General features: G+C 41.4%; 1 protein-coding gene across 5 annotated transcripts; it reads right to left on the reverse strand.

The window, feature by feature from the left end:
- Positions 1-345: 345 nt before the first annotated feature.
- LOC124289589 (vitelline envelope sperm lysin receptor-like) lies at positions 346-23,365 on the reverse strand. Of its 5 annotated transcripts, none has more exons than XM_046726164.1 (10): positions 23,256-23,349; positions 18,986-19,019; positions 17,895-17,937; positions 16,060-16,241; positions 11,411-11,568; positions 7,723-7,874; positions 5,021-5,099; positions 4,276-4,429; positions 848-905; positions 346-511 (listed from the first exon to the last, which is right to left on the reverse strand). In XM_046726164.1, the coding sequence occupies exons 1-10, from the start codon at positions 23,261-23,263 to the stop codon at positions 402-404; spliced, it is 978 nt and encodes a 325-aa protein (XP_046582120.1). In that variant the 5' UTR covers positions 23,264-23,349; the 3' UTR covers positions 346-401. The 5 variants fall into 5 exon arrangements, with proteins under 5 accessions (XP_046582120.1, XP_046582118.1, XP_046582122.1 ...); XM_046726162.1 differs by having other exon boundaries at positions 346-532; positions 23,256-23,340; XM_046726166.1 differs by having other exon boundaries at positions 346-532; positions 18,986-19,030; positions 23,256-23,324.
- Positions 23,366-24,508: the final 1,143 nt, after the last annotated feature.

The raw sequence follows: 24,508 nt of genomic DNA on the forward strand, positions 1-24,508 counted from the left end.
GAGCATTATTCCAGCTATACGGCAGCAGTCTGTAAATAGAGAAAATACAGGATCAACAGCAGGAGCATCAATCAACGCATTTGGTATACCATGACATATGTCCACAAAGGCAGCGACCCTGACCACCCGATCGTATTAGTCGCCTCTTGCGACAAGCACCGGTTGCGGAAGACCAATTCTTACCCGGATCTTGTAGGGACATGTGGTCGTGTCGTGTCCCGATTGGGAAGATCGATGCTCTTGACAAGGATTGTCTGTTCCAGGTTCGTGTATTGACAGGCCGTCATGTATGTGGAATGTTGCAAGCAAACATACACGTTCTTCCAATAATCAGTAAGGCAAAAATGTATCCTTCCTTTTTACTTCGAACATAACAAATTAACATGTGATTTAAACAAATGTCAGCGTTTGCTCAGTCGGGATCTCCGTCTAATGGCGCCTATTCGACCGTGTCTTGTCCGGTACTGTAAATTGTTTCTGATGTTCGAGGGCGTCATCGGCAAGGTCTGTGCTATTAAGTCGAACAAATAATCTGAAGCAAAAGTGTAGAAAATCAAACGGACTGACAGTCCAGTAAATGTTCAATTTATTAACCCCTATCAAAAGTAAGGACAGTTAGTGGTTTGTGGGTAACGGAGGCTTGAGCATTTTCCCTGTTAAGAGCAAAGAGATAAAATGTACAGAACCCAAAGTGTCATTATGGGGCTGTCGTTTCCTATACGGTTGTCGTTATTGCCATGTGATATCGCTTTTTAAACAGATTACAATATTGTTGAATTCTACACATCAAGGTTGTAGCCATCGCCTATTAATGTTTCTTTTTTTCATTCACAGATTAAGTACGTACCTTTTATCTTTGATTCCTCCACTTGAGATCGTCGGTTTCTCCCATTGACGCAGGAACTCTGTAAACGGCGTAATCAGTAGCATCTCAGCAATATATCAGAACATGTCATGAGAGTGGGATGGGTTTAAGCTGATTTAAATGGTATCTCAGTTACATTACGGCGTATCATGGGAGAAAAGCTTGAAGCGAAGCGGGCATCTGAGGTTCACCAACCAAGTGCTCAGGTATGGCGCTGCCAAACCCAGAAATGGAAACATTGGGGCGAATTGGGATTCGAACCACGACATGGATGTCAAGGTTGGTTGGTTTTGTTTTTTTAACGCTCAGCCATATGACCTCTATATAGCGGCGGTCTTTACATAATCGAATCTGGACTAGACAATACAGTGATCAACAGCATGAGTATCGATCTACGCAATTGGGATACGATGACGTGTCAGCGAGCCTGGCCACCGGATCCTGTTAGTATGCTCTTACAACTTACAAGCATGGGTTACTGAATACCAATTCTAAACTGGATCTTCAAGGGTGGATGACAAGGCCACCGTGCCATGAAATGTAATCATCCACTGCGAAGCAGTACTTCAGCACTGTTCAGATCTCATATATAATGTTAAATAGCTAAAACAATAGGTTAGAGTTAACATGTACGACGCACAAGACATGTTGCCTTTCACGATGAATTTTGGCTTCAAGCAGTAAGCGATGGGTGATATATCGATACCTTTAGTATGACAGCTGATACCTGTCACATTCCAAATGCCTCAAAACCTAGCGAAAATAATGGTACTGAGTGACGCATTCTCAATGGACTACCTAAGCAGCGATAAACAAACTGGCTATTAAGAATCAAGGACGGGTAAGTCGACATGACGGGAATGGATCCAGGGAGTGGTAGGCTATTTTTGTTGGGTCCTTTTTGTTTTTAACGCCGTACTCAGCAATATTCCAGAGAAATGACGGCTGTCTGCAACTATTAGATTCTGGACCAGATGCTTCCTGTGACTGACATGAGCAACGATTGACGCAGCTTGGAAATTATGACATGCATGAGAGCCTGGCAATCTGTGTCGTTGCTCGCCACTTCTATGGCTGGGGCAGTGGTGGTAGCCTGGTGGTTATTTCGTCACGCCGATGACCCAGGTTCGATTCCCCACATGGGTACACTGTGTGAAGTCCATTTCTGATTTCCCCCGCCGTGATATAGCTGGAATATTTCTAAAAACTGCGTAAAACTAAATTCACTCACTCATACATACATTGGTTCATGAAGCACAGTTCAAAGACAGTTCCCCAATGGTTCTTTTGACACAATCGCCCACCGACCTTTAATACCCAGAAGTATTACCGATAGTGTGCAATGGAATATCTACATTCTTCAGCCCCAAACATCAGTGCAGTGTCTGGTCAATAAGCTGTAGCCCAACATTCCCAGTACGTTTTGAAACCACCTCCACATGTGTGGGAGTTACGGGAAACAGACATGGCTGCAAATCATCTGTCACTGTATGACGAACGGGGCAGCTGATTACAGTATTTTATTCAAATGTGATTTCTGAAATTACTGATTCCAGAATGAAATATTTCAAGAATGACGTTTCGTGATGAATTGAATATTACCCACGTGAAAAGATAACTCGTAAGGATAAGACATCGGGAATGTCAAGTAGAGCCACGATACTGTAGCTCACCTGCATATGTAATCACATTTGTCATACAGTTTCTGTGAATAAAAACAGCCTTTAACGAAGGTTTCCTTCAGTACGGGAGACACACATATACCCATATTGTATGATATATGAAGGAAGGTTTCATAAGGAGAAACATTGGTGCCAGGTCACATTTTCACCCCATTTATTTCAGGTCACCCCAGTGTTCCAAGGGTTAGCTCGTTTACCGTGTCAAACTTTCAGTAGTTTACGAGCAAACGCCAAAGTTAATAATAACAAAATAATTGTAAACATAACTGAACAAACCTTTTGGACAACCATGACAGAGTTATGGGCGTAAATACCATTTCAATCTGCGTGCCTCCAGATACAGATTCGGATTCGGATTCTCGTTTTGACAATGTAATATACTCCTGTCAATAACAAAGGTAGTGCGATGTGGAATAATGGTGGAAAAAGGATTTTCCGACAATCCGTAGTTGTGAAAGTAGTCAATGTTCAAAGGGAAATGAATGCAATAACATGTGACCACTTCAACCAATCAGAATGCAGAATCGCACTGAGCCCAACAAACGTTTAATTATATTATAAAATGAAATTGTCATAGCTCTCGATCACTGTTTCCAGCAACTTTAAAATTGTAAAAGGCCTAAACGAACACTTTCAACCACTGCAACACACATGCTCTTCCTAATCCAGACTGACAGTGAGTATTTTCCCTGCAAAGCATTTCAAAGAAGGACCATGCCATCAATATAAAACACTGCACATATTCATATCTTCAGACAACAATTTGAAAGTCGCCCAAGTTCTTATTAATGTGTTCTGTTAACTATTGGATGCCTCCTCGAAACAGCCAAGAACTCCAAACCTTCGTCAAATGCGTTCCAATTGTTTTAAGATGTGTTGCTGGTACCATATACTTTACGCCTGGATACTTTATGAAGAACGACGGCAGACATGGTGTAGTTCTGAGCCAGCTTTCAGGGTAAATGCATGATATAGTGACACGAAAATAGGGAATGTAAGCAGGGGCAGCGCTTAAGTTAGTGAGTGTGCAATATTGAACTCTCTCCTGTCGTATCGTTAGTCGGTATCAAATATTAATGTACAGTGTTAGTCAACACAGTTAATTTGATATGCTAATTATGTTAGTCGTAAGTTTGGTTTTAGCTAGGTTATAGCAATATCCAGGCAGGAGCACCCATGATGGTTTAACACATTGCATCTATTTGGGAATCGAACCTCGGTTTTCGGCGTGATAAGTGAAAGCTATCGACAAGCATGGGTTGCGGAAGACAAATTCTAACCCGGATTTTCAGATTGAAAATCCGGAATTCTCATGGAGGAACAGAGGATGATAATAAGGGAGCAGGCATGGGTGAAACGCTTGTTTCAGAACTGCTATCAGCCAGCTCAGAAACCATAGCCAACCGATCTTCATTTCTACATGACAGCGGTGTGTTAATCGAATCCGGACCAGGGATCCGATCCACAAAACGTCCGTAGCACTATGACATTCGTAAGCCTATGATAAACCATAGAGTTACGACAGGTCGTGACTTTACGAAGGCTTTGTGGATCAGAACCGGTACCCTGACACGACATTGACTGATGCTATGTGCTTCGATCTTCGCACTTGACATATTTCAGTGAGCCTGACACCCTGGTGTCACAGACTTTCACGACACGTATAGGTTACTGGCGACCAGATCTTCATGACATCAGCCAGTACTGCTCCTCCAATTGAAAACTTACCCCATCACAGTTCTTGCTACACAACGTGAAGTTGCATTCGAATTTTACGCTGGAACTCCCTCCCATGGTAAACATTTCAAAGAAAGGACTTCTGGTGGTCAGACCTTTTGTAACAAAACCATCAGTTGTGTTAAAAACAATTCCATCCCCGCATCTGAAACAAAAGTAACAGTAGGCGTTGACCACAGATGTTCCAACCTGGAGTAGTAATGCTGATTGTGTATTATATTAATCTCACTGTGGCCACCTTCACATATTGTACCTATGGGGAAATCAAACGGGGATCGAACCAGGCTAGGGTCATGGGCGTGACAAGCAACTGCTTTAACCACTTGCCTACCCAAATTACAGTAATAGTCACGTCGATAACATTTGAATAAAGAAATGGCAATAGATATTTGATCATCTATTCAGAAATCATCTGCATTACATGATTACAAGCCTTTGGTTCATAACCAGTGCTGATTCTGCAAAGCCTGTTACTTCACAATGCGCCGATTCAATATCTACGGACACGTGTTCGTTGGACAGGAAGTGTTTAAAAGGCTGGCAACAGCAGAGCCGGTGCAGACCACCAACAGGTTAACGAGGTCTGGCTCTATGTTTAAATTAGCCTATTTCCAGCAGGAAAAGCTTATCCCGGTAGAATGTCTAGTTCTCAATCAAGGCGATGTGAAAAAGTCTGCAAAACATGTGATGAGCACGGGAACGCTTTAACTAAGTAATCTACATATAATGGGCTTACCCTGCTCTCAGGATGGCGTAACGTTGCTGACCGCTGATGGCGTCACAAGAAGTCGGTCGGACGCCAACTTCACTTCCACCTGAAATTATAAATTATAGGTTTTCAGAATTTAATTGAGTTGAACCCTCTTGAATTAACATTGATTATCATATTGATTGATTAATTTGATTTTATCGAACATAAGGTTCATTGGTGCTATTATTTTCTTCAGGGTATATCACGGAGTACTAAGTACAATAGCACTAATTCACGTGAGAATACGTGAGTTGGCGAGTTTTATGTGAACTATTCATATATTTTACTAATTAACACCGACTTGGACCAAGTCAAAAAATGGTTAAAAATGGAGAGTGAACTGCTGTAAAATTGAAAACCAAAACTTAACGAAACAAAAAATGTAACGAAACAACGTTTTGAGGACCACATTAGTGAGTGAGTGAGTTTAGTTGTACGCCGCACTCAGCAATATTCCAGCAATATAGCGGCGGTCTGTAAACAATCGAGTCTGGACCAGACAATCCAGTGATCAACGGCATGAGCATCGATCTGCGCAATTGGGAACCGATGACATGTGTCACCAAGTCAGCGAGCCTGACCACCCGATCCCGTTAGTCGCCTCTTACGACAAGCATAATCGCCTTTTGTGCCAAGCATGGGTTGCTGAAGACCTATTCTGCCCCGGATCTTCACGGGTCGAGGACCACATTAGAAACTGGCATCTTGGCCGTCTAGGTGTTCAAAATTAATGAAAATCGCGTGTACAATGTAGCGCTTTGTGTATGCTTTAGGGTATGGATTTGGCGCATTGTAAACATACACATCATAATCATCATTTGAAACATATGGAATCGGTTTGTGTTTTGGAGGAAGATTTGAAAGAAATGGGGAGTAAAGTTTTGTTGTGAAATGAATATCTATTCCTGCCTCAAGAGGCCAACGGCATGAAACTGAAATATGTGACGGACATTTTCGCAGTTTTAACATTTGAGTGGGCGAGTATGGATTAATGTCTCTTTTTAAAACATTCCATTAATATCAGAGGCGATAACACCAGATCTGGGACTTAAACTTTGTATCCCTGTGGGGAATCAAACCTGGGTCTTTGTAATTTCGAGCGAGCGCTGTAACCACTTGCCTAAACCATCGCCCCATGAACATTCTGTGTCACAACATAACAAGTTAAAAACGTTACCTCATTATACGAAAAGCATTGCTTTTCCAAATAACACACACAAACTTTCAAATTAAGACTCAGCTGATGACGGAGTTGAATGTAAGCATGGGTGTTACAGAGAACGGTGTTTCGAGTGAGGGAAGTGCTTCTGTAAGGATTTGATATTGACAAACGCCCGCGCCAGGTGCTTTGAACGTGTTGAGATCATAGGTAGCATGCCTCCACCATCTCATGCCTCTTCCCAGAGAAGATCTACATGACTACATTAATTATGGACTGTGGGGTTTGTGCCATGATCTGGATACACTTCCCTACCTAAAACGTTCATGTGTATTTTACGTGCAAATGTAGGTTTGCTGTACATATAACGCGCGAGTGATTTTATGATTTTATGTTGCTTTTCGCGATATCCCAGTCGTTTCTATATATGCGGGACACGCAGAATGTGTATACGTGCGGTACCTACACCTTCCGCATGACTAGCGGAGTTAACAGTACACTCAAGCATGGTCGCGCATCACTTTGAGGTCAACAGTACATCGGTAACATACGATTGCTGTCTACAGTACATAGGTTGGAGGTCAACAGAAGATCGGTAATATAGGTTGGAGGTCAACAGAACATTGGATTATGACAGAGGTGACGAAATGGAGTTTAACATTGCGAAACTGCCTTCATACAAGTCCATCTGAACAAACGACACACTGGATCAGATCGAAGCTCCATTCACTGGAATTGGTAGCATATTATCAATGATGACATCGTGAGTTGAATCAACCCGGGTGTCAAAAGTATTTACATTCAGCTAAAACAAAATCACACATTCAATGTGATGGTTGAAGGACACGCATCCATATTGTGTGGGTCATTCGGCAACCATCGAGGAAATAGAGGCACTTGCAGTGGTACATGTTTCCAGAATTACGTCATCGAGTTTTCATGTAGCAAAGTGAGTGAGTGAGTTAATATTTAACGTCACATCGGCAATATTTCTGCCATATCGTGACGAGAACATATTTGACATTGAAATGGAATATATGTATATTATAAAAACCTGTCGACGAAGGACAGTAAAACAACTAGAATATCACAATTAGAATTTAAACTAGCGTGAAAAGTTAAAATTAAGAGCACTATTTGGACAATACAATATAAACACAGGCTATAGACAGCCAACAACAGAAGGTAGATCACCATACTAGGGACCATGTAGCAAAGAGTTAATCAATGTGTCATCGCCACATGCAGATTTGTTAAGTTCAGTATGTTTTGCTTCCGAACCCCATTAACGTCAGGTTATATTTTGTCCCCAGAAACCCACGATTCTTGTACTTGACGAAGGGGAAATGGTGGCCATGCTTGATGACTCGGTTGATGCATGTCACAGATCGATGCTCATGATATCAATCACAGGGCTGTCTGGGCCACATTCCTTTATTCGAAGTCGGCATGAAGCTGGATTATATATGTTCCGATTGTTGCGCTAAAATATATATATATAATAATTAGCTTGTTTTTTAACACTCACTCGTGGTGGCAGTAGCTGCGAGGGAGACTATCCTGCCCAACTTGAGGGGTGTGGCGGACAGGTCGACCCCGACCACACTGTTCACCACGAGGTTTACCGTGGCCTTGGACCCAGGACCCACGTTGTTTTTCAGGACCGATGGCGCGATCAAACTGAAATGAAACGACAAAGCATTTTAACCTTGGCAATATTTTTAAGTCGTCTATAGTTAATTACTTTCATATAAGTGAAGTACAAATTCTCGGCTTTGTTTGGGTTCAATCCGAGATTCGAACCCAACGTATGGCACCAACTGCCTGTACACAGTAGGCAGGCAGTGAGCCACCGAGGCTGGAATCTTAAGTGCTTAAGAAATTTTGAATACTTAAAAATGAAAGCAAGTCAGTCATTTTTAACCCATTCGTTCATGTTTAAAAAAGGTAGTTTTATTTTCTGCTCCTCTATTTCTTGTTGCAATTACCAGGCCAAAAGTGTTAAGGAAGAGATATAAAACATCTTGATGACATATACTATATTCTTTGGAACATTCGTGATTGAGCTGCTATATTCTGTTCCTATAACATTTATTGGGCCAATTCTAACATGGTTCGTATAACTTTTAGCCAGAACAAATCCGATGATGCTCCCATACTTAGCGATACTATTTCACTTATTCACATCTCTAGTCAGCATCACTCCAGAAATGATCAAGGTTTAGCTTTCTGGAATCCGAGACCTCCCATACTTTGCGATATTATTTGGCATATCCCCGTCTCTATTCAGCATCCCTCCAGAAGAAGGGAATCAGGGAATCAGTGCAATTGGGGTCGGCTTTCTCGGTATTAACACCTCCACGAATCGACGCCATTCCAGGAATATCAGGAGCATCGTGGGGATTCCGGGACAGAAGAAACTGCTCTGCGCTCTGTGTCCCGTTTTAGCTGACTCCAAAGACAAATTAGGATCAGGTGGACACGGTGACCCAGTCTCCGCACCTCGATGTCGTACGCATCGTGTGTTGACTAACTTTCCCCACACATGGCTAGCTATTCTCGAAACGTTCGTAGCCCTGCGAACTTCTTAAGTCCATTCTCAACACATTGCCAACGATCAAAGTTCAGAATTCTTAGGACTACGAACGTTTCGAGAATAAGGGCCATGCTCCAAGTCTACTCAGAGTGAGTGAGTGAGTGAGATTTAAGCATTGCAATATTCCAGTAACATCACGGAGGGGGACTCAAGGCTACCCCACCGTCCCAATTCCCCAAACACCACATAGTTGTTCTTTGAACAAGCTTATCTTTCAGATCCTTTTATGTTTTGTGGTTTCTGCTAAGTATAATGACTGCAACGAGTAAACTATGAGACGATTGACCCATGTCAAGAATATGCAATAACGAATACGAAATTGGTTTACCAATACAAAATACAAAAACAAGCCAGTAGTTGATGAATTATTCATTATAGTCAGTCAAATAACAGCAAATTCTCTGACATGTTGACAGTGTTAAGTCACTGATAACCAGTGATCACATTAATGTCAATTTATATAGGAATGTTGACTATTGTCCTGCCTGGCTTAGATATATTCCATTTAGCAAATCTCGCAAACACTCAAATTGAATTTACACTGTATAAAATTATTGTATTTAAATATCATGAATAGTCTAGAGATGGCAAATAATGAACTGAACTCAAGAACGGATACGGTTCGAGTTACCGAATAGGCGAGTGAATCGTAACAGACGAATGAGTACATACACGGTTTTCCAAAATAACCAAAAGTGTGACTGATTGAACTGGGGTCAAATTCACTTTGATCAGTTTTCCAGTTATATCGTGTCAGCTGAATATGGAAGAAAGGACCGAGATGCCCACAGCAAGGAGTCACGGGCAACGGTCTTTGGGGTTACGTTTACATCTGTACCCCGATAATGTGGATGTTGCCACAATAGCAACCATTGCTTTTGTCTGAACACGAAATAATTTGGCATAGGTAGCAAAGATAGAATACTACTGACTGTTGCGTTAAACAATATTACTGGCTTTGGCTCAAAACAACATCAAACTCCCAAACGTTCAGTCAAGAGAGTTATTGTAAATAGTCGGTTCCTTCCTAGTATGAAACTCGTTCTTTATTGACATTAATTCTGAGAATCCCTGGTTTCATGGAATCAATACATATCTGTCACTGGAATTTAGATCCTGAAATTGCGATGCTTTTATTGTACGTGTGTGAAATTGGGGTCGACGGATCAGTAAACTAAGTAATGAGGGAAAGCTTCCCAATAAACACCTCCGTCAACACCACGTACAGATTTAGAATGGTAACATTACACAGATGCTGGAACAAACGTGCATGGACTGTGCCGGGGATGTAGTGCACGAAGACGTTTACATTCCGTGCATGAGAGGGTGTGAATGATTGAGAATCCCAGTTCTGTATATATCGGGCTTGAAAAGAATATCACTTATGTCGCTTAGAGTCCAAATGTGTTTCACTCGAACAGGGACACTGTGCCAACCGGTGGTGCCCACAAGCCATCTTTTCCTTCTCAGGTATGGTGGTCGTCTTGACTGAGGGACCATCTACACATTTGTACCCACACAGGCATGCGCTGACCTTCAGGCTGAGGGACACTATGCGAACGGTGACGCCCACAAGCCATCTGTTCCTTCTCAGGTATGGTGGTCGTCTTGACTGAGGGACCATGTACACATTTGTACCCACACAGGCATGCACTGACCTTCACGCTGAGGAACACTGTGCCAAGCGGTGGCGCCCACAAGCCATCTGTTCCTTCTCAGGTATAGTGGTCATCTTGACTGAGGGACCATCTACACATTTGTACCCACACAGGCATGCGCTGACCTTCACGCTGAGGAACACTGTGCCAAGCGGTGGCGCCCACAAGCCATCTGTTCCTTCTCAGGTATAGTGGTCATCTTGACTAAGGGGCCATCTACACATTTGTACCCACACAGGCATGCGCTGACCTTCAGCCTGGGGGACACTGTGCCAACCGGTGGCGCCCACAAGCCATCTGTTCCTTCTCAGGTATGGTGGTCGTCTTGACTGAGGGACCATCTACACATTTGTACCCACACAGGCTTGTGCTGACTTTCAGGCTGAGGAACACTGTGCCGAGCGGTGGTGCCCGTTGGGCGTTGTCACTGCAGCAGCTGGACATTTTCTACCCAGCTGTGATATCTCACTTAACCATGAGTTCACACCCAGAGATTGTGTTGACATTGCATGCTTTTGAACCCAGTGGCTTGGGATATGTTCCCACACTGGAATGATTAACACGGTAAAGGTGTACAAATGAGTACTTCTGTTAGTCCCCATCCTAGATAAGGCCCTTACAAATTCATACTAAACCACCACTTATTGATATGAGAACAAAAACATTCAACATAAATACACTTTCGTAGGTGTCCTCTTGCCTTCCGGTTTGTCAAAACCTCAAACGGAATTGACTAACGTCTTTGACATTTAGGAGTTGGCTCAGTAAGGAAGGATACCAATCACTTGCTTAACACCGCTGTCAGAACCTAAACCAAAACGTTGCTCTCATTGACTATAGTAGTAGTTCATCCATATGTTATCCTTCCTTACAGAATTGACTCGGGAAATAAAGAACGCTCGTACTTACGGACAAACTAATCGGCTGCCAGTATTATTAAACTGATCGTACCAGGAGCTCACCTGTCACCAATTTTGTGTTGTTTGCTAGCTCCCTTGCCATTTGGTCCAAAAGTGCACGTGACTCTGTATTCTTCCTCGACTTGATGGAGAGGGTTGCCGGATTCGCCAAAAGCAACAATCACCTTCACTGTGTACACTTTTGTCGCGTTGCCACGTTCCTGGAACATTAGGGAGCGAGTTTTAGATCAGTTTGGCAATTGTCTATTTGTTGTTTACTGCCGCAGGTAATCGAGTCTTGAAGAGACATTCCACAGACTGACATTATGAACATCGATCTGTGGGCATGACATTCATTACACCTGACCGCTCGAACCTGTGGGTTGCCTCATACGTCAATACGTCAGTTTATGTTTTAACGCCCCGCTCAACAATATTCAGGATATATGACTGTAAATAATCGAGTCTGGACCAGACAATCCAGTGATTGACATCATGCACATCCATCGAGCTACATAATTGGGATACGATTACATGTGTCAACTAAGTCGGCGAGCCAGACCTCTCGATCCCGTTAGTCGCCTCTTACAAGCATGGGTTACTGACGATCAATTCTAACCCGGATCTTCACAAGTGCTGAATCGTTATGTCGCCCCTTTTGGCCTGCATATGAACATCAGCGAAAGACATGGAAGGTCAAGTCATGTATTAATGTGTACCTAAACACACAGGGCTATAAAAACATTGACTTCTTTGAGACGTAAGCCAAACAAGTGAGTAGATGAGTGAGTGAGTTTACGTACTCAAACGGTATTCAAGCAATATCACGGCACATCAGCTTATTGTGAGTTTAGTGAGTTTAGATTTACGCTGTTTGTAGCAATATTCCAGCAATATCACGGCGGGGGAACAGCAGATATGGGCTTCACACATTGTACCCATGTGGGGAATCGAACCCGGGTCTTCGGCGTGACTAGCTAACGCTTTAACCACCAAGCTACCCCGCCGCCCCCTTATGAATCTCTAGAGCATGGATTTGGTGCTGTCAAGTATAGAAACAATCTTGAAAAACCGATATTCGAACTCATAACATTTGTGGGTGCCGTTGTACAAAATGCCAAGGTTGGTTTGTACAGGGGCACCCTGATCCATACACCGGTTGCAGCTCAGCTAAGCGAATTGCGGCACCTCACCTAATATGACAAGCAATTTTCAAATTCAGCCCAATTCTCAAATTCTGCCCCGTAGACACGTTGCCTATAAATACTGAACTACAGAGACGACTAACAGGCGACGCAGTATTTAAGTTTGAGGCATCAATATCGAAATTGATGAAGAGGACGTTCAGGCACATCAAACATATACTCCCTAGAGCCAAGAGGAGTTGAACCTCTATGTAAGAGTTACTTAAAACTTCTGAGCTCAATTTGCTGAAAGCCAGCATGTCGATCGAAACGTTTGATTGTTTTTCGCAAAGAACGAAATCATATCCAGTTGGCTTCAACTCTGTCATGGTGACCATGATAGGGGCGGATGTTTTCAGCATTGTGGCACGAAAGTTTCCTTGATGTAGACGATGGTCAACAAAATCAATTTCGACAAACGCAAAACTTAACAGGAAGCTCCCGGTTTCTTTTCAAGACTGCATTTCTGATATTTTCTCAAACCTTTTTAGAAATACTGATGTTTCTGTCCGTAACCATAAAGTTTGTTTGTTGTGTGTAACGCCGCGCTCAGCAATATACTGGCTATATGGCGGCGGTCTGTAAAAAAAATTGAGTCTGGAACAGACAACCCGGTCATTAACATCATGAGCACCGATGTACGCAATTAGGACTGGGACCATCAAGTCTAAAAACTTCAGACTCGAAAGAGCGCATTTAGAGGTAGGTGTTCTGTTTGGTTGACTTGTTTCGTCTCTATGAAATTACGAAATTGCTATTGTTACGTTGGTTATCTTAGTTCAATGTGCTAAAATAATCACAAAAATACGTTAAGGAATATGTTTCGACAAATTGGTAATAATGTGCTGTCACAATTTATGGATACTTTATTATTTTGGTTATTATTTTATTGACGACAGAAGTATTATAAACACCACTACGTGCCAGATTCAAGAAGGTAAAAGCTGTTGTACGGCCGCCAGGTGCGCGTTGTTATCGCCGTAACGGCATACCAGGGTATGGTAACATTAACGTGCTGACTTAACGATGTACATCGAGAGCGGAAAAAACGAAACACGTCTCTTATAGCGCCGTATGCTTCTCTTCATGGTTGGCGAAAACAAACAATACCTCTTCAAATGAATATTTCTGCCAAGGAATATGTTCTTGCTGCCTCAACAGTGTACCTTTCGCCCCCATAAATCAATGTGACATGCCTCCTCTCAGTCTCAGACATATTGCTGGAGGAAAAAGCAACGTTTTTTCAGAAATGATTTGAAGGGACCATCCCACGGGAGGTGAGAGAAGCTCCTTTGGCAAAAAATGCCTTTTCTTGGGAAATCTATTTAACGAAAAGCTATCGGTAATGTTTATCCCGATGACATGTAATGCTAAAAACTGTTTCGAAGTCTGTTAAAGGCATTTCTGTTGTAATCGATCAAAGTTACTTTTTGTCCGATATGTCACTTGTTTTATAAGCAATGGTTCCCAATTCTATACAAAAGGTGTAGAAACAAAATTCGCTGCATTTTTCCATTTGTCAGCATAATATCTGAGCTCAAGGGTTTCCACAAGATAGTCAATATTTATGATCATCTTTTCCCTTCAGGCGTTTGTCTATATAAGCTGACATGCCGTAATGTTGCCGACACCGTGAGGTTGCTGAAGCAGTGTTCAGAGCGGCGATAAAGACTCACTCACTTAAACAGAGAGATGACAAGAGTAGTTCTGACTGACCAGATTAGGGTGGATGGTCTAAGGGCTGCGTGCGTCGGCTGCTTTAGCAGCGAATTGAGGAACGGGAAATAGGGCTCAACTTCGCGTTCATGACAACTGCGTTTTATAGCGACGCACAGGCATGTAAGTGCGCTTGTGCGTGCGTGCGTGCGTGCGTGCGTGCGTGTGTGATTTGTACCTGTTATGTTCCCCTCGCCCACAGGGATTCGATATTCGACCGAGACATAGAATATTGATTCCGAGAAGATCAAACCTTGTTGTGTCCCTTTCATGCACGTTCAAGGCAGGGTAACAACAAATACCATTTTTTAAAGATCGTTTTGTGTGACGCGGGCGGGATCAAATCATCACTCTCCGTATATCCGCTCAACGGTACATTTATGTAAATTATACATGCTGTATGAATGGAGGCACTCGTTTACTTCAGAAGGTACATAAACATTGCTGTGACGGCTTATAACCGTTATCATGAAAAATGGCTCTCAACAAATAACAAAAATACACACATTTTGCAGATGAGATTAAAACCATTTCCAAGTGTTACAAATCTTGTCAGACACATTTATTCTCAAAGAGAACTTTAAAACTTTCCAAAATTGCCAATATTTCCCCCAACAATCGTCAAACTGTCATTGACTAAAAGGCTAGGGTTTGTTTACGATTCGAATTCTTAATGGTTTGTTTAACTGCCAAACCTATGAAAACAAAATACTTTCAATTGAGACGGCAACAATTTTTATTGCGTTTTAAAGTATCAGCGATTTCAGAAAACAAACACTGGCCTACTCCCATTTCTTGGCACGATTACACTTTAAAAGCCCCTCCGTATTTCATAATTAAACGGCATTTCAGTCACATTGGTTGACAGCATAAAAATGTCAAGTTAAGAACGGACAGATCGCTGATTTTATGTTGTGGATTAGGTTCTGATTTGATGATCATGTTGAGTTATCTTGGATATACATCGGACTCACTGAGGAACAGTTGGAAACTAATTATTAATAAAACCAATAAACAAAAATATATACAAAGAAACTATTTCTGCATGTATCTAGTTAGTGTAAACGCGAAAAACATGAAAGGTGAGCTACAATATGCTTTAATGTCGCAATCATGCTTGTTGCACGTGATTATGCAGGGTATGCGCACGTGTGTGTGTGTGTGCGCGTGTTTGTGGATATAGAACATGTCGCTATGGAAATCGGTACCCTACTCAGACTGAAATACTGACACCAGTCTGTTTTGAATGGGGTTGTAACGATGCATCGAACTACCGATGGATTACAATTGTTGAGTCCCCGACAGTAATTAATCCAAGCGCAAAAATACAGGATGTTTGGGTGCTGACTTGCAGCTTCTTTGAGACTGTTTACTTGATCTTGGTTTCAGGTTTCTTGTCGGTTATTTAAAGAGACTGAAACACTTCAAGTTGTTTTTGTTTCCTATAAACTATACATTCATTTGGGTAATGACTTCAAATGAGACAATTCAAGGAGAAAAAACTATTGCAATAGTTGGTCGAAATAGACTATCGCTATGGCAATAGCTGTTTCCCTCTCAATAGACACCCCTAGTTTTGACTCTTAATGCCGATCTCTAGGCATGATAACAAGAAGTACAACCGACCTTGCACATGTTGCAAACTAGGGGCATGGAGCAGAGTGAGTGAGTGAGCTTTGACTCAGATGTCCAGCAGTAATAGCCCAATGTCATTGACGCCCGCAGCGAAAAATGCGGTTTACTCCTAAAGTAAATCCACCAGCATAGCAATCATTATCAACATATAAATAGGAATGGGTATAAACTACGTACAATAAACTTGCAAAGGGAGGACCCTTGTGGGTAGGAGACCGGAAGGGTGAAGTGGACTCCGTCGAGGCTGGTGAACGGCACCGTCTTCGACCCCGAACACTTGCCCCTTGCTTCAGCCTGAAGATCTGTTATGACCGTCACCACAGCATCCGAGATGCCATCACTGCCACACGAGGGTTTCACTGCAGGATGTAAAAGCACTTGACAAGATTATATGTTCATTGTTCACGCTCATTGTGACAGTTATAATTACTTTCTTATGTTGTGAGAGTATGACTTAAAATTATTCCTGTCATTATTTCACGTCATGTCTGGTAACCTTTGGAGGACGCCCAAACTGATAAGCTGGAAGAAACGGGATTCGAACTCATAATAGATTTCGGTCGAACCTGCTTTAGCCAGACATGCCTCCAAGTAAGCTACGTACGGTAACGGGATGCGATGTCGGGTTTGCATATGAAATGATAACTGGGTCCCCCTTTGAAAATGTATGTCAGATATTTTTGTTCGATTTTGTTTTAGGTTCTCCACTGCACAAACAATGTATATATATAATTAAACATATTTTCTAAACATGTAAGGTTGAGGGCCTTTTCAACTTTTTCAGTACATTGCATGTATACCCTGTCACACCAAATAATCAAAACACATGGTTATATTTGATTATTATATACCATTCAAAAAGGTAGGGGACATTTGATTTTACAAGATTGATAGATTGCAAATGATGAAGTCCAAGTAGGAAACAGATGATGAAGAGAAATTAAGGGAAAATGTCACAACTTATTCCATTCCTTTGGAAATGATTCATCTATATGGATATATATTACTTTTTCTCATAAGCTTTGGCTAGTGGTATGGTCGAAAAATGGAATATCACTTACCTTTTTGCATGGTATATTTTGGTATGACAGGGTAAACATGCACCATACTGAGACCTTTTGAAAGGGCCATCAACCTTAAATCGATGTAAAAAAATATGTCCATTTTCAAACACATCGTTCGGAGTCGAACCCATACAATGTTGGGTTTAATTCGCTAAACTTAACTTCAGTGGCCTACATGTTGATATATTATTTCAAAGTGTTTCATTATATTTTTACCGTAGCTAACGTTTATTTGTGCAAGTAGCTGTATAACGTTTTAACTCTTGCGATTTCAAAATGTCTGTTTCATCTGTGCCCGAGAAATATTTACCCATGTGGGGAATCGAACACGGGTCTTCGGCATGACGATTTATCCTCTAGGCTACCCCACCGCCCCGCATCCCAAGAGGACTCGATGTTGTTGGTTTGTGCTCCCCACTTGCAAACATGGCGGTTACTAGGCTGTGACGTACACACAAATTGACTAATCACTGAGCACTTACCTGTCACAAAAAAAATGTTCATTCGCTCCCTGAAATTTCAGTTTTCCAAAAAAACAATCTATTTTGTTTTATTTGTGATAAATTACCTTTCATTTTAAAACTCGTTGGTTAATTTTACTTACCGGCAAGTCGTTAATCCGATTTTAATGGTTATTTTTTTATTTTGATGCTCCCTTATTTTTTTTTCGAATTTTATAGCTCGTGCTGCCCTATAAAAGTAAAATGTGAGAAAATTAAAGAATATGGTTGGTAGGTATGCGTTATTCTACAGGTGTACCTCGTCGTATCCCAAGTGCGTAGATCGATGCTCATGCTGTTTATCACTTGACCGTATGGTCCAGACTGTTTACAGTCCGCCACCATATAGTTGGAATACTGCTGAGTGCGGCGTTAAACAACAATCAACCAGCCGAGAAATATTTCATAACAATTACAACGTCAAAAATTTATTTTCAGGCCAACGTACCTTTCATTATGTAACCGATCGGTACTGCAGCATTAGGCATTGTCTGAAAATTTAGAACTTCACGTTACAGAATTGCGTACAATGACATTGTTTCAGGTATGACTTCACGAATTCAATATATATTTTTAAAATAGAGAATAAAAACACTGACATATCCCGGCGAAGTTTGGACTTAACTGCCATTACCGTTCTCAAAGGTTTCAAGAAAGGATATACAACGCTATGCATTTGCAGCAAATACTAAATGAGCCGAGTGTTGCGAAAACATATAAATGAGAAAAAAAAAGTTTTACCCATACTATAGTTATAAAGTACATTACCACGGACAATGAAGATCTGGTTTTGAATTGGGTCTCACCCATATTTGCTGTAAGAGTGAGTGAAACATATGTTATATTTGGGATTACACTTTCTTAGTAAAAGTACAGATTTACTTTACTAAGAAAGTGTAATCCCAAATATAACACATGTTACATTTGACCACTTTCTAAAATGGCATTGCGTATTTTCAAGAGTGAGTGAGTTTAGTTTACTCCGCACTCAGCAATATCCCAGCTATATAGCGGCGGTCTGTAAATGATCGAGTCTGGACCAGACAATCCAGTGATCAACAGCATGAGCCTCGATCTACGCAATTGGGAACCGTGGACATGTGTCAACCAAGTCAGCGATCCTGACCACCCGATCCCGTTAGTCGCCTCTTACGACAAGTATGGGTTACTGAAGATCAATTCTAACCTGGATTTTAACGGGTCTTGCTGTGAGAGGGTCTAACAGTGAAAGGTGGTCAAGCTCGCCGACTTTGTTGATGCATGTGATTGTATTCGAAATGCGTGGACTGATGCTCATGACGCAGTCATTAGACTGTTTGGTCAAGATTCGATTATTTACAGACGATAGTCTTCTGGCTGAACTATGGCTAAGCACGTTGTTAAATATAAGTCATCTTTACAGATTACACTTGGAACATCGTCCAGAACAGTCCAATCGCCTCTTGAAACGCATGCAAGAACAGGTAAAATGACTCGGCATGTGGCGTCGCCTACATAATGTCACACATGTTAGAATAAATCTAAAAGTTGCATATTTACCACAATGACAGCTAAAATGATGACGACTGTAGATCTGAAATAGAACTATAAAGTTTACATAGATCAAGTATAGCAGAAAGAGTGAGCGATTTGAATACCGCTTGTAACAATATTCGAGCTTTATGTCGGCGTTTCAGCACCATGTGGCAGTGAACTCCGAAGTCATGCATGTCTTACAATGTAGATGTTTACCACTTTAGTAAAACCCACAAACCCATTGGTACGGTGCCGGCACACCTGGAAATACAATTGGGGCGAATTGGGATTCGTATTACAGCGACTAGAAAAGTATCGTTCCCCGTTTTCTAATGAATGGATATCCACATTTGGAAATTTGTATCACAAACATTTGGGGAACGCGAGATCTTGACATTTGTCGCTTTTCTTTAGCCAATTGTGACGTCACATTTTCCTGATCAGAATGAGGGTTAGGTCTAGGTGACGAACTGTGTAATGCTACACCTTACAGTGTATTTCCTCTGTGCCCATTTAATGCTGCCGTACGAGTGAGTGAGTATAGTTTTACGCCGCTTTTAGCAATATCACGGCAGGGACACCGACCATGTGCTTCACATATTGTACTCATTTGGGCAATCGAACCCGGGTCTTCGGCGTGAAAGGCGAATCCTTAACCACTAGGCTATCCCACCGCCCCCGCGTATTTGCAGACAAAATTACATGCGTGCATGCCTTATACGCGTGTAAACATTAGTGACGTAAACATATTAAACCAGATTCAATCATCACAGCGCCACTATTTGTTCAAAGGCTGTTATGGGTGATTAAGAACCATCAGGAACCAGTTTGAAACAAGGGATTGATCCCACGATGCATTAACACAACGCTAACCGGAAAGACATCGTGTTTAATTTGTTATTCATCAGCTGCGCCGATGTTTCGAATTTAATTAAGAGCCTTTAGAACTACTGGTTGCAGGTTTTCAGAAATTGAAAACACTATGTTTATCTCAATATTTCTATTCCCACGACTATCGTTCTGTTTGTGTTTCCCAATTTAGCAGATCCTTTACGTTATGGTCGAACATTTTCCAATCCCATATCTGCCACTGACAATTCCACCATTCGGCGTTTGTGACTTTATGGAAATAGGATGAAAGTTCCCGAAGAGTTTACGAAATTACGAGTGAGTGAGTTTAGTTTTACGTCGCACTCAGCAATATTCCAGCTGTATGGCGGCGGTCTGTAAATAATCGAGTCTGGACCAAACAACCCAGTCATCAACTGTGCATCGATCTGTGCAATTTGGAAACGATGACATGTGTCAACAACCAAGCCAGCGAGTCTGACCACCCGATCCCGTTAGTCGCCTCTTACGACAAGCGTGGGTTGCTGAAGGCACATTCTAACACGTACCTTCACGGGTCACGACATTGTGTTAGCAGTAAGCACAGTTCATCAAGCAAGTATAGTCCGCTTGGGTTCAAATGAGAACGATGAATGATTAAATATCTCGAAATAGGGATAAGTGCACAAACAAAAATAAGACACATGGTCCTGAAACCTCTGTACTCTGAAATCTGACGTTTTATGATCAATCACGGAAGAAGTTGTTTAAGAAACCATCATGTAATACTGTTCTATTTTCACGCTTCACACCGAGGGGTGACAAACGGCTGGTGGAACAGATCCTGTTGGGTACAGGGATTTCAGGGCCATGTGTCTTATTCATGTTTTGTGCACTTATCCCAATTTCAAGTTATTTAATCATTTGTCGTTCTGATTTGAACCCAAACGGACTATAAGTTGGAATACATGAGAGAAATAGTCAGAAAATCGTTCCGAGCGTTATCTTCACCCGAGCATTAATTCACTGAACGGCAGGAGGCGAGGTGAAATTGGGTTTAACGTCGTGCTTCAGAATATTTCGCTCATATGACGACGTGCATGCGTGTGTATGTGTAGCTGCTTGTACTAGCTCAGACTTAAGCTGGTTTTATAGTGCTAGTCCACTGAGATACCATGCCGCAGTGAAGTATGAATACCCCACTCAGAAACATTATACTGACTCCGAGCCGACCAGTCCTTGTTGTACCCATTAATGCCGAGCGCCAGGCAGGAACCAACAAGTACCATATTTTAACGTCTTTTGGTATGACGCGGTCGGGGATCGAACCCGCGACCTTCCGCTCTCCGGGCGGACGCTCTAACCACTACACCACGGAGGCGGTCACTGAACGGCAGGAACTTGTCAATGTTGTAATGGTGGCCACCTAACGGAAGTATTGTTTTTGTTATGGCATACCTGCAATGATTCGATCATGTCGTGACCAGATTTCTCTAAAAACGGGTATACGAGAACGCTAGATGTCTACTGATATTAAACACAAAACTTACAATCTTTATCAATAAATAACACAACTTTCCATTATTAATAAACGTAATGTAACAATTGGTTCGATGTTTCCCGGAGCTAAGACAAGGTACTGGCAGAATTCAATATAATCAAATTGAGGCATCAAAGGTAATTTTATTGGAAACATGAACGATCAAAGAAAAGCCGAATCCTGTTTATAAAGGTACCCAAGGTTAACGATAAACAGGTTGAGTGGAATCAAGCGAGCCCTGATGCGTTGGTCAATAAGGTTTACTATTAATCGGATTAGCAGAGGAGTACAGATTTGGTTCAACAGAAGGTTCGGATACGCTGTACTTTTACAGCGACGTGGAATGATTGTATGAGGAAGGAACCAGAAGCAGAGCTACAGATAACTTTTTGGGTCATTGAGTTATGTACTCGCTTGTGTTCATCTCAATTGGGTATCCTAATTTTTCTTTGAGCAACCAAATAAATTGTACTCACCTCACTCAAACTCTATTGAGTATTTTGCCATTTTCCATTCATTTTAAAAATATAATAAAGTTTAAATGTTAGTGTTTGTTATTTATATTTGATCTGTAATAGAGGATCGATAAGGAAGACTGCAAGCTGTCAAGTTCATATCCCGAAATAGAACCTCTCAGTAAACCTCAGTTATTTTATCTATCCACCGGTACGCAAGCTAAGATTTCACATTTTCATGTGTACGCATGTAAGATCACATTTATTGAGTATTTCTCAAACTTCAAGCGTACTTGTACCCAATAGACTTAATAAGAATTGAGTTTTCACATAAATATTTGCGTAATTTACGAAGATACGCAACTTATCCGTACCTCTGCAAAAGCTTCCAGAATTGCCAATTTTTTTATTTATTTTTTTTGGTATGTTTTGTTTTTTGGTATGTTTTGTTTGTTTGTTTGTTGTTGTTGTTGTTGTTGTTGTTGTTGTTGTTGTTTTTTTTGGGGGATTTTGAGCTTGACATTCAAATACTAACCTCAAGTAAGCAAACATAAATCGCTAAAGTCAAAGATGGGAATGAGTCCAAGTTTCGAGATATTGCTATTGGTGTGTATTTTCATATCGAATTCGAGAGAACCGGCAAATCTGTACATATTGTTATAAGGCGTTCCGAACCGGATAATAGATTCGATATATAGGTACATTCGATAGAAGGGACTCGATAGTAATCGATATGATGCTGAACAAAGTAATCATCTGTGAAGAACGTCGGTAAGTATAGAAACATGTTGGCAGAACAGTACATCTAATGTCCTTGTGGTCCTCATAAGAAGAAATGGGATTTCTGAATGAGAACATTTCTCATTTTTTACTTCACAAATCAATTTATTTCCTAGAAAGTGTCGAGCATTTATTTTCACCCCCACAATGCTGTTTCCGGACAACCAGCATCTTCTGCGACTATTGTCTTGCAAAGTAACACCTGAGGCATAATTTCGTTTTTCAGAATTTCATGACAAAATATTTTTTCACAAAAATATCCCGAGGCCATCAAATGATTCTCTGCTAAATGAACGCCAAACGGGAGCCATATACGTGAACTTCCTCTCCACGCTGAGCTCAAACGGCTGAGCAACAGGCGAAGCCACGGCCAGCCCCAACTGATGAATAAAATCATCCACCAGTCAACAATTTTATCGCAGGAACCAGTATACTTTGGGAGACCAATGCCTGCACAGTAACGATCGATTTGTGTTGGACGGCGCGAGTTGTTGTGAGCGAGACAGACGACATTACACTCCGTCGTTCGGCTTGCGTCATGTGATGTCGGGCGAATGTAGCTTATTGTGGTTTTGATAATCTGAGATTTTTAGTTCAACAAAGGTTACACTTATATGCCGAATGAGTGAACAAGATATGTGATTGTATTCACAAATGAACAAATTGGCGTTTGGTTCAAGTTTGTTCTCACCCCGACATATCCGCCTGCCCTCGCCCATCCGTCCTGAAGCAACTGTGAGTCTGGTCTTGCCACGATAAATGTTTAGGATTGCTGCACGTGCAGTGCGTGCAAAACCTGCGCTCTTGTTAATTGCGAAGTAAAAGCGCAAAAATCATGTGACGCATTTTCAACACGCTACATTTCACAAATCAAAACCCTTGGGCTTTTGACACCAAGTTAAACATCAATATTTTCTATAAAACAATGGAAACTTAAAACGTGACTTATGAACCTATTACATTTCGTACCGAAGAATGAATATACAATTTTTTCAAATGATAAAACTCATTCGTGGCAAAAGTAAAAGAAATATGGTGATAAATGTTCCTGGGATTCAGAAAAGGGGAAAACCTTCTTTTGCTCCTCTTTTGTACTTCAGCAACCACGTGACTGAATATTCGACGGGATGCAATGGGCATTTACCAACTACAGTGTACATGTACGGTGTGCTTAAACTGAAGGTCAAAAGAAAGGTTACCGATTTGATATATCTTTGGTAAGTCCTAGAACTGTGTTTTGCTTCAACCATTACCCATTCCTGCAACAGTTTGTAAAAAGTAATCTGTCGATTTTGTGTAAAAATATACTTCTTGAATGACAACACGGAATTTCATGTGCAACCACATTACCCCTACCGTGTTGTAAATATGAATCTGGGCAAAAACGCAATATGTTTATTTTGAAAGAGAAGATGTATGGGAACCCATTAACAGTTATGTGGAAAGCGAATTATTTCTGGTTTCATTTCTTAACTTTTTTTTAAATATAAAGCCATGGGTTATCGATCTTTGAGCGTTGAGCATAATTGTGGACGTGAGACAAGTCGATCGAAAATCCTACATGTCATTAAATCAGTTGGTTGTTTTTTCTACTTATACCCGTGGAGATCCTTGTTAGAATTGATCTTCAGTAACCCATGCTTGTCGTAAGAGGCGACTAACGGGATCGGGTGGTCAGACTCGCTGACTTGGCTGACACATGTCATCGTATCCCATTTGCGTAGAACGATGCTCATGCTCTTGATCACTGGATTGTCTGGTCCAGACTCGATTATTTACAGACCGCCGCCATATGGCTGGAATATTGCTGAGTGCGGCGTAAAACTAAACTCACTCACTCATCCAGTCCCCCCCTAATCCTGTTACTGCTGATTATTTACAGATCGCTGCCATATAGCTGGAATACTGCTGAGTGCGGCGTTAAACAACAAACAAACAAACTGG

Source organism: Haliotis rubra, unplaced genomic scaffold (assembly GCF_003918875.1).
Source record: "Haliotis rubra isolate DU_JTF1 unplaced genomic scaffold, ASM391887v1 Scf443, whole genome shotgun sequence".
NCBI classification, from domain to species: domain Eukaryota; kingdom Metazoa; phylum Mollusca; class Gastropoda; order Lepetellida; family Haliotidae; genus Haliotis; species Haliotis rubra.

Bases quoted from the DNA above. Each gene is read 5' to 3' on its own strand.
- LOC124289589 (XM_046726162.1), bottom strand. The intron at 4,430-5,020 runs GTAAGCCCATTA...CTTTTGTTTCAG, and splicing joins TACGCCATCCTGAGAGCAGG to ATGCGGGGATGGAATTGTTT. The intron at 906-4,275 runs GTAAGTTTTCAA...CGCCGTTTACAG, and splicing joins GTAGCAAGAACTGTGATGGG to AGTTCCTGCGTCAATGGGAG.